This window comes from Melanerpes formicivorus, unplaced genomic scaffold (assembly GCF_026170545.1).
Source record: "Melanerpes formicivorus ecotype bairdi unplaced genomic scaffold, bMelFor1.0.p_v2 SCAF_11, whole genome shotgun sequence".
In the NCBI taxonomy this organism is placed as follows: domain Eukaryota; kingdom Metazoa; phylum Chordata; class Aves; order Piciformes; family Picidae; genus Melanerpes; species Melanerpes formicivorus.
Genome location: NW_027142363.1, coordinates 15,959,947 through 15,972,410, shown reverse-complemented (window position 1 = coordinate 15,972,410; position 12,464 = coordinate 15,959,947). Strand labels below are relative to the sequence as shown.

Sequence of the window (12,464 nt, the reverse complement as noted above, 5' to 3'; positions counted from 1 at the left end):
ACAAGATGTGAGCCAGAGAGGAAACTGAGTAATATCTGGGTCTAATATGTTAGTTCCTCCAGTGGGGCTTATTTATTACAGTGTCTGCCGGCAACTAGTAGGAAAGAGTTTTAAACTTGGCCTGTTGTAGAGGAAACATCTGTAGATGGAAAACATCCTGTAACAGATAATGCAAGGAAAGAAGTGACCTGGTCTGCTCTATACTTGTTTGTATTGCAGGTATAATGCAATGAGTGCACACGTGCTTGTCTAAGAGCTGTTGACACCTCTGCTCTTTCTCTTACAGGCAGTGTGATAGGAACTTCACAATGCTTGTGACAGCACTGATGCCACTTTTTCTTCTTCTTCCATCTCTTTACCTTTCTCACACAGTATCAGCAGTAGAGGTCAACACACCGGAAGAGATCTTTGTGGAGAACGGGACAGACGCGAAGCTCCCATGCACGTTCACGTCTGTGGAAGTGATCAGCAGCGCAGCCTCCGTTTCTTGGAGCTTTCAACCAGAGGGAGCTGCAACTCGTATCTCAGTAAGGAATGGCTGTAGGGGAACAAACCTGGGAGGGGAGGCTGTGATAAATGTGCAGAGGTCTTGGTTCTGAGGAACAAGCAACTGTGAATTTGGAGCCTCCTTCCATGTGTCTTGTCTCTGTCGCTGTGATTTTTAGGGGTGTTTTTTTGGAGTTGTTTACAAGTATTGCCATATGCTGAATCTCTGGAAAGAGCAGTGTGTGCAGTGACTGTAAAATATGGTAGTAGTTTTAGTCAGAGGAGAGGGGTGTTGGTGTGGTAGCAGTAGATGAGTGACTTCTGCTGAGTTCTGCATCCTCTTGTGCTTGAAATGAGCTGTGGAGCTGTGCACAGAATGATAATGGTCACCGAATTTGAATTACTGCTACTACAGTGTTACATTTACTGTTGTGCATGGCTTTTATTTTCTACTTGTGTGCTGTATAGCCTCTATTTGCAGGGGTTTAATGTATGACCAGCCTCCCTCGTTTCTAAGCAGAATTTAATTGGTCAAATCAGTAAGCAGTTGCAGGCTCACATTTTAGTTATTGGACAAGTGAAAAATCAGACTTGCAAGCAACTTAAGTGATGGCAATTATTAAAATAGCCTATTTCCTGTATGTTGATCCCAAGTGTGCTCAGTTCCTTCTGGTGTGAGCCTTCAAAGAAGTGGCTTTGGTAGGTTCTTAGCTGTCCTCTTCCTCTGTTGTGTAACCTGTGCACTGCTGCGTCTGAGCTCTCTGATGCTTCTGCTGTCTTATTCCTTGTCCTGAGTGAGAATTAAGAGGAAGCAGAACAAGGGACTCCTGGGCAGCAGGGAAGTTCTAGGGACAGCAGGTTGCTCAGCCTGTTAGTGTTAGTCTCTTTCCCTCTGCTGCAGACATGAGATCATTTCAACCTTAGGAGCCCTTCAATGCTAAGAACAGAGATGATCCACAACAGTGCATGAGTGTCTTGCTTAATGTATACAGCTCTGAAGAATCACAGTGAATAAATACTTAGTTTTGAAAAGGGAGCTCTTTTCTTTGGAAAGTCAAAAGTAGGGCATATTTCCCACTAATGTTGAACAGGATGGTGATAAGAAGCCATCTGTATGTTTTCCACTCCCCATAGAAATATCTCCCACATATCCTGTTTTGTCCTTCCCTTTCAGCATCACTGTTCAAATCCCTTATTGTAGAGACACAACTTCAGGGCATAACACATTTTTGGAATTTAGATAGAATAGATTAGAATTAATCAGGTTAGAAAAGACCTTTGAGATCATCAAGTCCAACCTATCACCCAACACCATCTAATCAACCAAACCATGGCACCAAGCACCCCATCCAGTCTCTTCTGAAGCACCTCCAGTGATGGTGACTCCACCACCTCCCTGGGCAGCACAGTCCAATGGCCAGTCTCTCTTTCTGTATAGAACTTCTTCCTAATCTCTAGCCTAAACCTCCCCTGGTGCAGTTTGAGACTGTGTCCTCTTGTTCTGGTGCTGCTTGCCTGGGAGAAGAGACCAGCCCCCACCTGGCTACAACCTCCCTTCAGATAATTGTAGACAGCATATTCTACCTGAATGTAGTTATCAGCACAACTGAGAGGAAACCATGTTATATTTGAACAGAAGTGGCCCCTTATGATCTGATGTTAATTGCCTGTTTCTTTTGAGGGGCTGGGAGAGGTGGAGAGGGAAGATGTATTTTTATGAACCCAGGTCATGTCAATGCCATGGATTGGTGGGCATTAATTTGACAGGTCAATCTCATTATCACCTTATGTCTGAGCAAAGTATTTGCTTCTGAAAAGGATGCTCATGTGCCTCTTTAGAATCAGCACTGGTAATCTTGTGGCCATGTGGGGAGGCAGACTTGACTGAAAGCTTTACCTGCTTGAGCCCTTCCTCCTCCACAGGCCTGGTTATAGATATCTCTCTGCTTGAATGAAACCTCTGTTGACAACAGAGTTGCATAATCAGCTCTAGGCTTCAGAAGTCGTCTCATATTAAATCTCTTAAACATACACATGGAGTGGCTTGAGTAACTTAGTCTGTGCTTCAGGACATATTTTACTTTGATTTCTTCTTCTTCAGGTGAGCACAACTAGAGAGCTGAGGAATCTGCCTCTTTCCTTAAAGACTTCCAATCAGATGATTCCTCCCTGTGCACAGAGGTGTAGTAATGCAGTGTCTCTGTGCTAAAGGTTACAATCCATCTGGACTGATGCAGATTTCCTCTGATATGTTGACAGATGACTCTGTGCTAGCAGACTTCCTACCAGATGAGGTAGTTTACTGGATTCATGTTAACCTGTAGACAACAGATTGTCAAATTGACTGCAGCAAAGCAGGTGGTCATGTGCACATGTGTGATCTGGGTAAGATTTGTGCTGCTACATGATCAGGCTTGATATTCAGGGTGAGTGTCTGGTAGAGAGGATGTTGGGATGGCAAGCCTCAGATCAAGAGTAGGAACATGAAAAGAGATGAGAGATGACTTGAATGGAAAGAGGACTGACTGGTTTGTTCTGTGACAAAGACATTGGTTCCTAAAGAAGGCTGTGGAATGAGGAAGCTGGAATATTAAACTCCTTTAAACATACTTTGGAAACTGAGCTGACGAGAGTTCAGGTTGATTCTTGGTTAAGTTTGTGAAATGAAGAATGAATGTGTTCCTGCAGTACAGCTCTGATCCATCTCTTAGGGTTGTAGATGAGTGTTCAAACGAACCATAGGTTTGAAAGCAGAGTTGTCCTGTAGACAGCTGCAAATTTCAGATTTGGTCAGGTGGAGAGGAGAAATCAGCACTTCCTCCTCAGACTTTACTGAATGCTTCATTCTGCAAGGATTTTTGGTTGTGTCTAGGAAGTGCAGGGCCAGTGTACAACTGAGTCACCTAAAGCCTGAGAAACAATTATATTTAGTCACTGTGAAGACTTCTGGGAAAAAGATAGATGTGCTCTAAATTGTCCATGGGATTTTTCTTTTTGGGGGGTTAGAGGGTATTAGAATAAACTTTATTAGAATAAACCAAACCAGGTTGGAAGAGACCTTCAAGATCATCGTGTCCAACCCATCAACCAATCCAACCCACCCAAACAGCTAACCCATGGCACCAAGCACCCCGTCAAGTCTCCTTCTGAACACCTTCAATGACGGCGACTCCACCACCTCCCCGGGCAACCCGTTCCATAGCGCAATCACTCTTTCTGTATAGAACTTCTTCCTAACATCCAACCTGAACCTCCCCTGGCGCAGCTTGAGACTGTGTCCTCTTGTTCTGGTACTGGGTGCCTGGGAGAAGAGACCATCATCAGCCTGTCTACAACCTCCCTTCAGGTAGTTGTAGAGAGTGATAAGGTCACCCCTGAGTCTCCTCTTCTCCAGGCTAAACAACCCCAGCTCCCTCAGCCTCTCCTCATAGGGCTTGTGTTCCAAACCCCTCACCAACTTTGTTGCTCTTCTCTGGACTCGTTCCAGCAAGTCAACATCCTTCCTAAACTGAGGGGCCCAGAACTGGACACAGTACTCGAGGTGTGGCCTAACCAGTGCAGTGTACAGGGGCAGAATGACCTCCCTGCTCCTGCTGGCCACACTGTTCTTGATGCAGGCCAGGATGCCATTGGCCCTCTTGGCTGCCTGGGCACACTGCAGGCTCATGTTAAGCCTACCATCAACCAGCACCCCCAGATCCCTCTCTGCCTGGCTGCTCTCTAGCCACTCTGACCCCAGCCTGTAGCACTGCATGGGGTTGTTGTGGCCAATGTGCAGAACCCGGCATTTGGATGTGTTAAATCTCATGCCGTTGGATTCTGCCCATCTGTCCAGCCTGTCCAGGTCTCTCTGCAGAGCCTCTCTACCCTCCAGCAGATCAACTCTTGCCCCCAGCTTGGTGTCGTCAGCAAATTTACTGATGATGGACTCAATGCCCTCATCCAGATCATCAATAAAGATGTTAAAGAGCACAGGGCCCAGCACTGATCCTTGGGGCACACCACTAGTGACTGGTTGCCAGCTGGATGTGGCACCATTCACCACCACTCTCTGGGCTCGGCCCTCCAGCCAGTTCCTAACCCATCGCAGTGTGCTCCCGTCCAAGCCATGGGCTGACAGCTTGGCCAGCAGTTTGCTATGGGGGACGGTGTCAAAGGCCTTGCTGAGGTCCAGGTAGACTACATCAACAGGCCTCCCCACATCCACCAGGCGGGTCACCTGATCATAGAAGGAGATCAGGTTGGTCAGGCAGGACCTGCCCTTCCTAAATCCATGCTGGCTAGGCCTGATCCCTTGGCCATCCTGTAAGTGTTGTGTTATTGAACTCAGGATGACCTGTTCCATGATCTTGCCTGGCACTGAGGTCAGGCTGACAGGCCTGTAATTCCCTGGCTCATCCAACCGGCCCTTCTTATGGATGGGCACCACGTTGGCCAGCTTCCAGTCCTCTGGGACCTCGCCAGTGAGCCAGGACTGCTGGAAAATTATGGAGAGTGGCTTGGCCAGCTCATCTGCCAGCTCTCTCAGCACCCTAGGATGAATCCCATCTGGTCCCATGGACTTGTGGGGATCCAAGCTGCTAAGGAGAGTTCCAACTACCGCCTCATGGAGGGTATTGCATGTTAATTTAGCTGTTGCAAGTAACACTCAGCAAAGGATGAGGCAGGAAACTTGGTCTCCTTTTCCTACTAGGATGCAGAAGGTTTCCTGTGCTTGTAAGACAGATGGCTGTGATCCAGAACTGTTCTATCCTTTAATTATTCCCAAGCTACTAGCTCTTTCCCCTGCCTCCTTGTCTGCAAAATCTTGTTTCCCTCAGAACAGGAAGAAAACACCCCAAACAATCCAACCACAAAACTAACAGTAATCCAAACCTTGCAGTCTGTTGTGGTGGTATGATTGAAGTATAAGCCATATCATGGTTATGGGATCAAGAGTCAACAAGCCAGACTGAAGTGGTGAGGCAGGATGGGGAAAAAGTAATCTCAAAACCGAGCTGTGTATGATGCAGTGGATTCCGGGAGAATAATGTAATCGTAAGGGAAGCATGGTAGCTCTGTGATCTCTAATTGGATTGTTCTTATATCCTCTTTTCCTTGACTGCAGTTTTTCTATTACTTTAATGGAAAGCCATACCCTGGAAAGGACATACCATTTAAAGACAGGATCACTTGGGCTGGAGATCTTAACAAGAAAGATGCTTCTATCAGTATATCAAATATGCAGTTCCGGGACAACGGCACTTACATTTGTGACGTCAAGAACCCGCCTGACATTGTTGTCAAGCCAGGAGAAATCCGAGTTAGAGTTGTGGAGAAAGGTATTCCCCCACTTATGATTATTTTAATTCCTTCAGTTTGTTTGTTTATTGTTTTCCCCTTTTTGGTATCTATGTCACTTTTCTTGAGGGTGGGGGAGTAGCCTGGAGGGAACAACTACCTTTTTAATTCTTTCCTTTCAGGTTCTAGTAATTGGAACATCCATTCTGGGAGCTGTTTAAAAAGCTGTGTGTCCTTTTTCTCTATACCCACTGATTCCTATGCTTTTAAGAAGTGATGGAAGCTTTGATGAAAATCCATCTTCTTATTTCAAAGTCCTGTGAATTTCCTTGGTGTGGTGGGTTTGGGGTTTTTTCCCCTTAAATTTGTGTTATGCTACATCAAGGGTTAGGATGACTTTTGAAATCTGGGTAGCAAGGGGAGAAAAGCGGCAGAATCTTCTTTTTAGAACCGACCTATATATATATAACAGTGAGATAGTGCTGTCTTCCCTGCAGAGGCGTGTGTTTGGATGTGCTTTGAGTCTTCTACCTGGATGTTCTTAACAGTATCTATGATGGCCCTTATAAACTGCAGGGCTGGCTACTTGCAGTCATTCAAGGCTTCTGGTTAGCATTTGGTAACAATGATCACAGCTGATGAGCACTTAATGTTCTGTATGTCAATTTGGCTCTTTATTGCCTTTGGCCATCCAAACCATTTGATTGCTCTAGCTAAGCTGGAAGTCAGCCAGTGGGACTGTTTCTACAATAAAATGGTTCTTAGAGTCAGATTTCCAAATGTCTATAAATGTAATAAGGACAAAAGTAAATGTTGAATTGATTGATGTCTGTGCTGATGCAGCTATTCCATTGGCTTTTAGCATGGTAGGGTGGATGCCTCCATGTGTACTCTAACGAGAATGATAACTGCTGCTGTGACAGGTGTGTAGCCCTGCTCATGAGGTCATTCCATATACTTATGTAGGCAAGGTCTATATTCTCTGCAAAGAGCAGTTTGAGTTGCATGGGATCTCTGGAGATCCTGCCATCACTTAGAACTTGCTGTTTATTTTTAGTTTGAATTCTGTGTACAACAAAGTCTATTTTGTTGTGACAGATTGATAATCTCTACAAAGAAGCAGTACGTTAGCTGCTGTCTTAGTAAAGCCTCTTTAGATTTTACCCCAGGTTAAGCAAATGAAGGCTAACTTGGCTGATGTTTTTTTCCCAACAGACTTGCATGCTGGCTTCCCCATAGGTTGAGCCTCTGGACAGGAGAGTCTCGGTTTCTGAAGGGAGATCTGCTTCACATGCTTCTCCTCATCAGGAAAAGCTGCAACAATTGTCTTCAGGCTCCTAGGAAGACTTTGAAAACAGATTTTTCAAGCTATAGCTGTAAACGTTGTCTTGCATTCTCACTTAGCTTGAAACTACTGTTTTGCTGTTGTAATAGGCTGTGACTCATGCTGACCTGAGCTGGAGAAATCTTTTAGATTAAAATAAGCAGAGGTTGACTCCAACCTGCTCTGTTCTAGTCTGCAGCTTCTTCAAACTTGTATTTTAATTTTTTTACTAATTTAATTGTTCTAAATTATAGTTCTGGTGTTGTATCACAGTATCACCAAGGCTGGAAGAGACCTCAAAGATCATAAAGTCTGACCTGTCACCACAGACCTCATGGCTAGACCATGGCACCAAGTGCCACATCCAATCCCCTCTTAAACACCTCCAGGGACAGTGACTCCACCACCTCCCTGGGCAGCACATTCTGATGGTTCAAAGCCACCATTGTGGTTTAAGCCCACCCAGCTAGCACTAAACACCCCCAGCTTCTCACTCTCTTCCCCCTCTGGTGAGATGATAAGAAAATGAAAGGCTTAGGTGTCAAGCCAAAGGGCAGGGAGGGCTCAGTTCCCAGTTATGGTCATGGGCAAAAGACAGACTTGACTTGGGGAAATAAAATCTACTTCATTTAAAAAAAAAAACCCAAAACTAATTGACCCATTGCATGAGAAGGACAGGGAGAAATACAACTCGATCTTAAAAACCTCTTTTCCCCCTTCGCACTTCTTCCGAGGCTGAGCTGTGCTCCTGCCTTCTCTACCTCATTCCCTCTGGAGGCAGAGAGGGGCAAGGAATGGAGATTAGGGTCAGTCTGTCCCATGTTGCTTTTGCTTCTCCTTTTTCCTTGGGTAAAACCCCCAGTCTTCACCTGCTCCAGTGTGAGGTGCTCCACAGGTGGCAGGCAGGATTCTGCCCCACCATAGATCTGCAGGAGCTGCAGTGGCTCAGCCTGCCATCTCATCATGGGTCACAGGGGAATTGGTGCTCCATCATGGTGTCCCTGTGTGTGTCCCTCCCCTTCTTTACTGATCATTGTCTCTCACATCCTACTCCTCTCCAAAACTAAAGAACCTCCAAACCAAAAAAACTTGCCAACAGTGTTTTCTCCTCTTGCATATGTTAATACAGAGATGCCGATTGGCTTGGCCTTGGCCAGAAGCGAGTCTGACTGGGAGCTGGGGGAGGCTCTTGATTCTTCCAGGAGCCATGCCAGTAGACCCCTCCCTTGCTATCAAAACCCTGCCAGACACAAACCCAAGACAGCTACATACATATTTACACATTTAAATGATCTCAGAGATGCTTGATTATTGTTAGATTTTTGATTAAACATTTAATATGGTCCAGGTTTGCTTAGCTGTTTTAAGTAGCTGACTTGGAATCATTCATAGAAAATCATAGAATCAATAAGGTTGGAAAATACCTCAAAGATCATCAAGTCCAACCTGTCACCCAACACCTCATGACTAACTAAACCATGGCTCCAAGCGCCACATCCAGTCCCCTCTTGAACACCACCAGGGATGGGGAATCCAGCACCTCCTTGGGCAGCACATTCCAATGGCCAATTACTCTTTCTGGGAAGAACTTTCTCTTCACCTCCAGCCTAAACTTCCCATGGCACAGCTTGAGACTGTGTCCTCTTGTTGTGGTGCTGGCTGCCTGAGAGAAGAGACCAACCCCCACCTGGCCACAACCTCCCTTCAGGGAGTTGTAGAGAGCAACAAGGTCTCCCCTGAGCCTTCTCTTCTCCAGGCCGAACAACCCTAGTTCCCTCAGCTGCTCCTCATAGAGATTGTGTTCCAGACCTCTCCCCAACCTCGTTGCCCTTCTCTGGACACATTCAAGTGTCTCAATGTCCTTTCTTAAATTGAGGAGCCCGGAACTGGACACAGGACTCAAGGTGTGACCTAACCAGTGCTGAGCACAGGGCAGAATGACTTCCCTGCTCCTGCTGGCCACACTGTTTCTGATGCAGGCCAGGATGCCATTGGCCTTCTAGGCCACCTGGGCACACTGCTGGCTCATGTTCAGCTGCTGTCAACCAGTGCCCCCAGGTCCCTTTCTTTTTGGCTGCTCTCCAGCCACTCTGTCCCCAGCCTGTGGTGCTGCACCCAGCACTTGGACTCGTTCAATACCAAATTCGCTACAGTATCTATGTAGATTTTGCACAAACAGCTCTATGAACTGTACTGGAAGAATCCTGCAGGTAGGGATGAGAAGCAGGACTGTTCTGTCACTCGTGCACCTGGTACTGGAAGGGACTATTGTTCAAAGCCTAAATGGCAGAAATTTGCAGGGAATCTCATGTCCTTATGTTAGTCTGTCTGTGCTTGTAATAGGAAGCTACTTAACAGTGTATTCAAGAGAGCTTGTATTATCTGGGGGTAGTCCATCTCTGATCTGAACTTTCATGGGGTAAATAATTAGCATTGTCATATTGACATCATCATAATTAGCAGCAGGGGAAGACTTCAGTTTCATGTCTACTTCAGAAAGCTGATACTAACACATTTCCAGCCAAAGTGGAGGTTGCTTTGAATTATGGTGACAGTTAGTGAAAAGTGCTCTGTGAGAGGCAGTATTTTTGGCTTGGGTTCAGCTATGAAGTGCTAGCTTTCAGAGACTTGGTTATGTAGCTGGGCCTGTTGCTCTGAGGTGATTTGCCACTCTGCAAGTACTTATAAGGAGTTAATGTAATTGTGGAAAGCTGAAAAATACAAGAGAATTTTGCACTGTGTAATTGTACAGTTGTGTGAGTTTTTCTAGAGTCTGTTGGGCCATGTTCTGAGTGGCAATAAAGCCAAACTCTAGTTTCACATGCAAGCAGATGTATTTTTTTCTCTACTGTCTTAACCTAGAACATAACTGCTGTCCTTTACTCGTTTTCAATCAGAGCACACTGCCTGACACAAAGAAACAACAAAACTAGGAAATGTTAATATCAGTCTTTCAGCAGACACTGCTGTGTAGTTTTGGATTGCTGCTTACTTCCTTGCCCTGAAAAAAATAGGGATTTTGTTTTTTCTTGTGTGCAAGGTAACAGCTGGTCTGCTAACAGAAATAAATGTCTGTTTGAATTTTTTTGCAGACAGTTATTGCTGCACTTGGAAAGGTGGAAAAGCACAGAACCTAGGGAATTTCATCTTATTTCTATCCCTCAAAATAAAATGGTTTATCTTTGCACAGCACTCAAGCACAACCTCAGCCTTGGGTACCTGAAAAATATTGCCATTTGTAGGTCTCTGTTCCTTAATAGCAGAGGGATGTCTGGGCTGATGGAAGGTTCTAAAAAGAAGAAATGTCTCCCCAAAATTGTGGCAGTCCTGTCTTCATCTTTGATTTCGTACCAAGACTCTCTATTACCATGTTGTTCTGAATTGGCATCTAGCTAACACAGCAGAGGTAGGAAAGCTGCTGGCGTGAGCCAAGTGAGGGTATGATCAGTGACCCAGCTAGAGATCAGGTAGCCCTTCACTCAGAGTGAACAGTATCCTTCTAGATAGGTAAGTGAAAATGAGCTTGGTCTACAGACTGCAAACTTGTAGGAACTCTTTGTATGTTCACAGTCTGTGGTCCTTGTTGGCATGAGTCCAGCAGAGGGTGACTGATCTGAATAAAGGACCAGATCCCCTTTCACATAAGGAGAAGCTGAGAGAGCTGGGTTTGTCTAGCCCACAAAAGTGAAAAAAGGGTGTTGCCTAGCCTGCAGAAGAGAAGAAAGGCTCAGGGAGCTTCTGTCACCAGGTATTTACGTGTGTTGATAGGACCTAAAGAAGCCTGAGCCAGGGGTGTGTACTGACAGGACAAGAGACAATCAGTGTGAACTGAAACACAGGAACTAAAACCTGAAACTGTTTGCTGTGACTGAACACTGGATTAGGTTGCCCTAAGAGATTATGAAATCTCCCATCCTTGGAGATAGCTTCAACCAGAATGGACAGAGCATCGAGCAAACTCTGCTAGCTGACCCTGCTTGAGTATGGGATTGGACAGGACACGTTCAGGATGACCCTTGCAACCTCAGCAGTTCTGTGATGAGTGGATAAAGGTATCTAGAAAGATTTTTCTAGATAAGATGTTTCACCTGTTGGATCTTGTCCTGGTTTGTGACAGCCTGCTGTCACAGCCCACTCTCACAAGCAAATCCTGCAGGAGGGAAAGTAACACAAACCCCCTCCCTCCCCTTCTGGATTGAGATAAAGAGTGTTTAATGAGGTGACACGATGTACAATTGCCTGAGTGTGTTTTGCAGAAATGCACAGCAGAAGCAGCAGCACAAGCCAACTAGAAAATGACTCCTCTGACCCCAAGCCTGCAGCCAGCCCAGCAGGAAAGAGCAGCACCACAACCCACAAACTGGAAGCAGCAACCAGAAACAGGAAGCCTCTCGTGTTACAATCTGAACTACAAGCCCCATGATAGTTTACAGAACATCTATCTGTTTTCCACTGTGATGAAATACAACTGTTTCTCAGGGTTTAGGTGGCTAAGTTTCCACTGGAAACTGGTGCAGCAGTCTTCTGTGAAGAGTTTCTTTGTAATTCACAGACTTAGAGAGCCAGGACTGAAGTGAGTTTGCTGTCCCCTTTCCTCATGTCCTCCTCATGCTCATGTTATTAAAACCACAGGGTCCATTGTGGTGTGTACCTCCCAGAGTCTCTCTCTTGGACAGGGAGGTGCCTGCTCCTACTAGCTGAAACATGGTGGGGAACAAGGCATGTTCTTTTTCAGTTTGTGGGCCTCCTGGGACATTTCCTTCACAGCTGAAACACAAGCCTGGGCAGAGGAAGGGAGACTTCCCTTGTGTTGCTGGGGCCTGCTAGCCGTTTCATCCACATTCTATCCTTGGCCACCTTTCAAGGCCAGGGTAAAGACTGACCACCTCTGGCTCTTCCTCTTGCTCCTGTGACGACCCTGATTCATCAGCATCCTTTGCAGGATGAACTCTTTCCTTGTACACTTCCTTTTCTGTATAAGGGCAACTGATACTGGCAGAGGCTAGTTCTCTGGTGCAGCTGCCATGCCTGCACATCTGCCTGTAGTTCTAATGACCTCCTCTGGCCCCCGAGTGTACTGAGGAAGGCTTGATAGATAGGTATGAGCCAGGCTCCAACACCTTGCAGTGATTTGTATCTCTCAGGAATTTCTGGGATAGCAACATACTTTTTTCAAACATTTCACCAGCATGTTCCAATTTTACACTTGTTTGGGGGCAGCCATCAGCCTAAGCACCTGCCCATACTCTCCCTCACACCCTGCCACTCACTAACTCTGCTCCATTCTCAGGGCAGCTCGCCAGGTGCTATTCTTGGGAAAATTTGTGTTACTCTGGGCAAGACCAGGCACACATTTAGGGGACATGATAACAGA

The 12,464-nt window shown here is 45.8% G+C and overlaps 1 protein-coding gene across 1 annotated transcript in view; it reads left to right on the top strand.

Annotated features, from left to right (window-relative positions):
• MPZL1 (myelin protein zero like 1) overlaps positions 1–12,464 on the top strand; it is a 50,818-nt gene that overhangs the window by 20,157 nt on the left and 18,197 nt on the right. Inside the window, 2 exon segments of the mRNA XM_068144656.1 lie at positions 373–527; positions 5,594–5,807. Coding sequence (XP_068000757.1) covers positions 373–527; positions 5,594–5,807 — 369 coding nt within the window.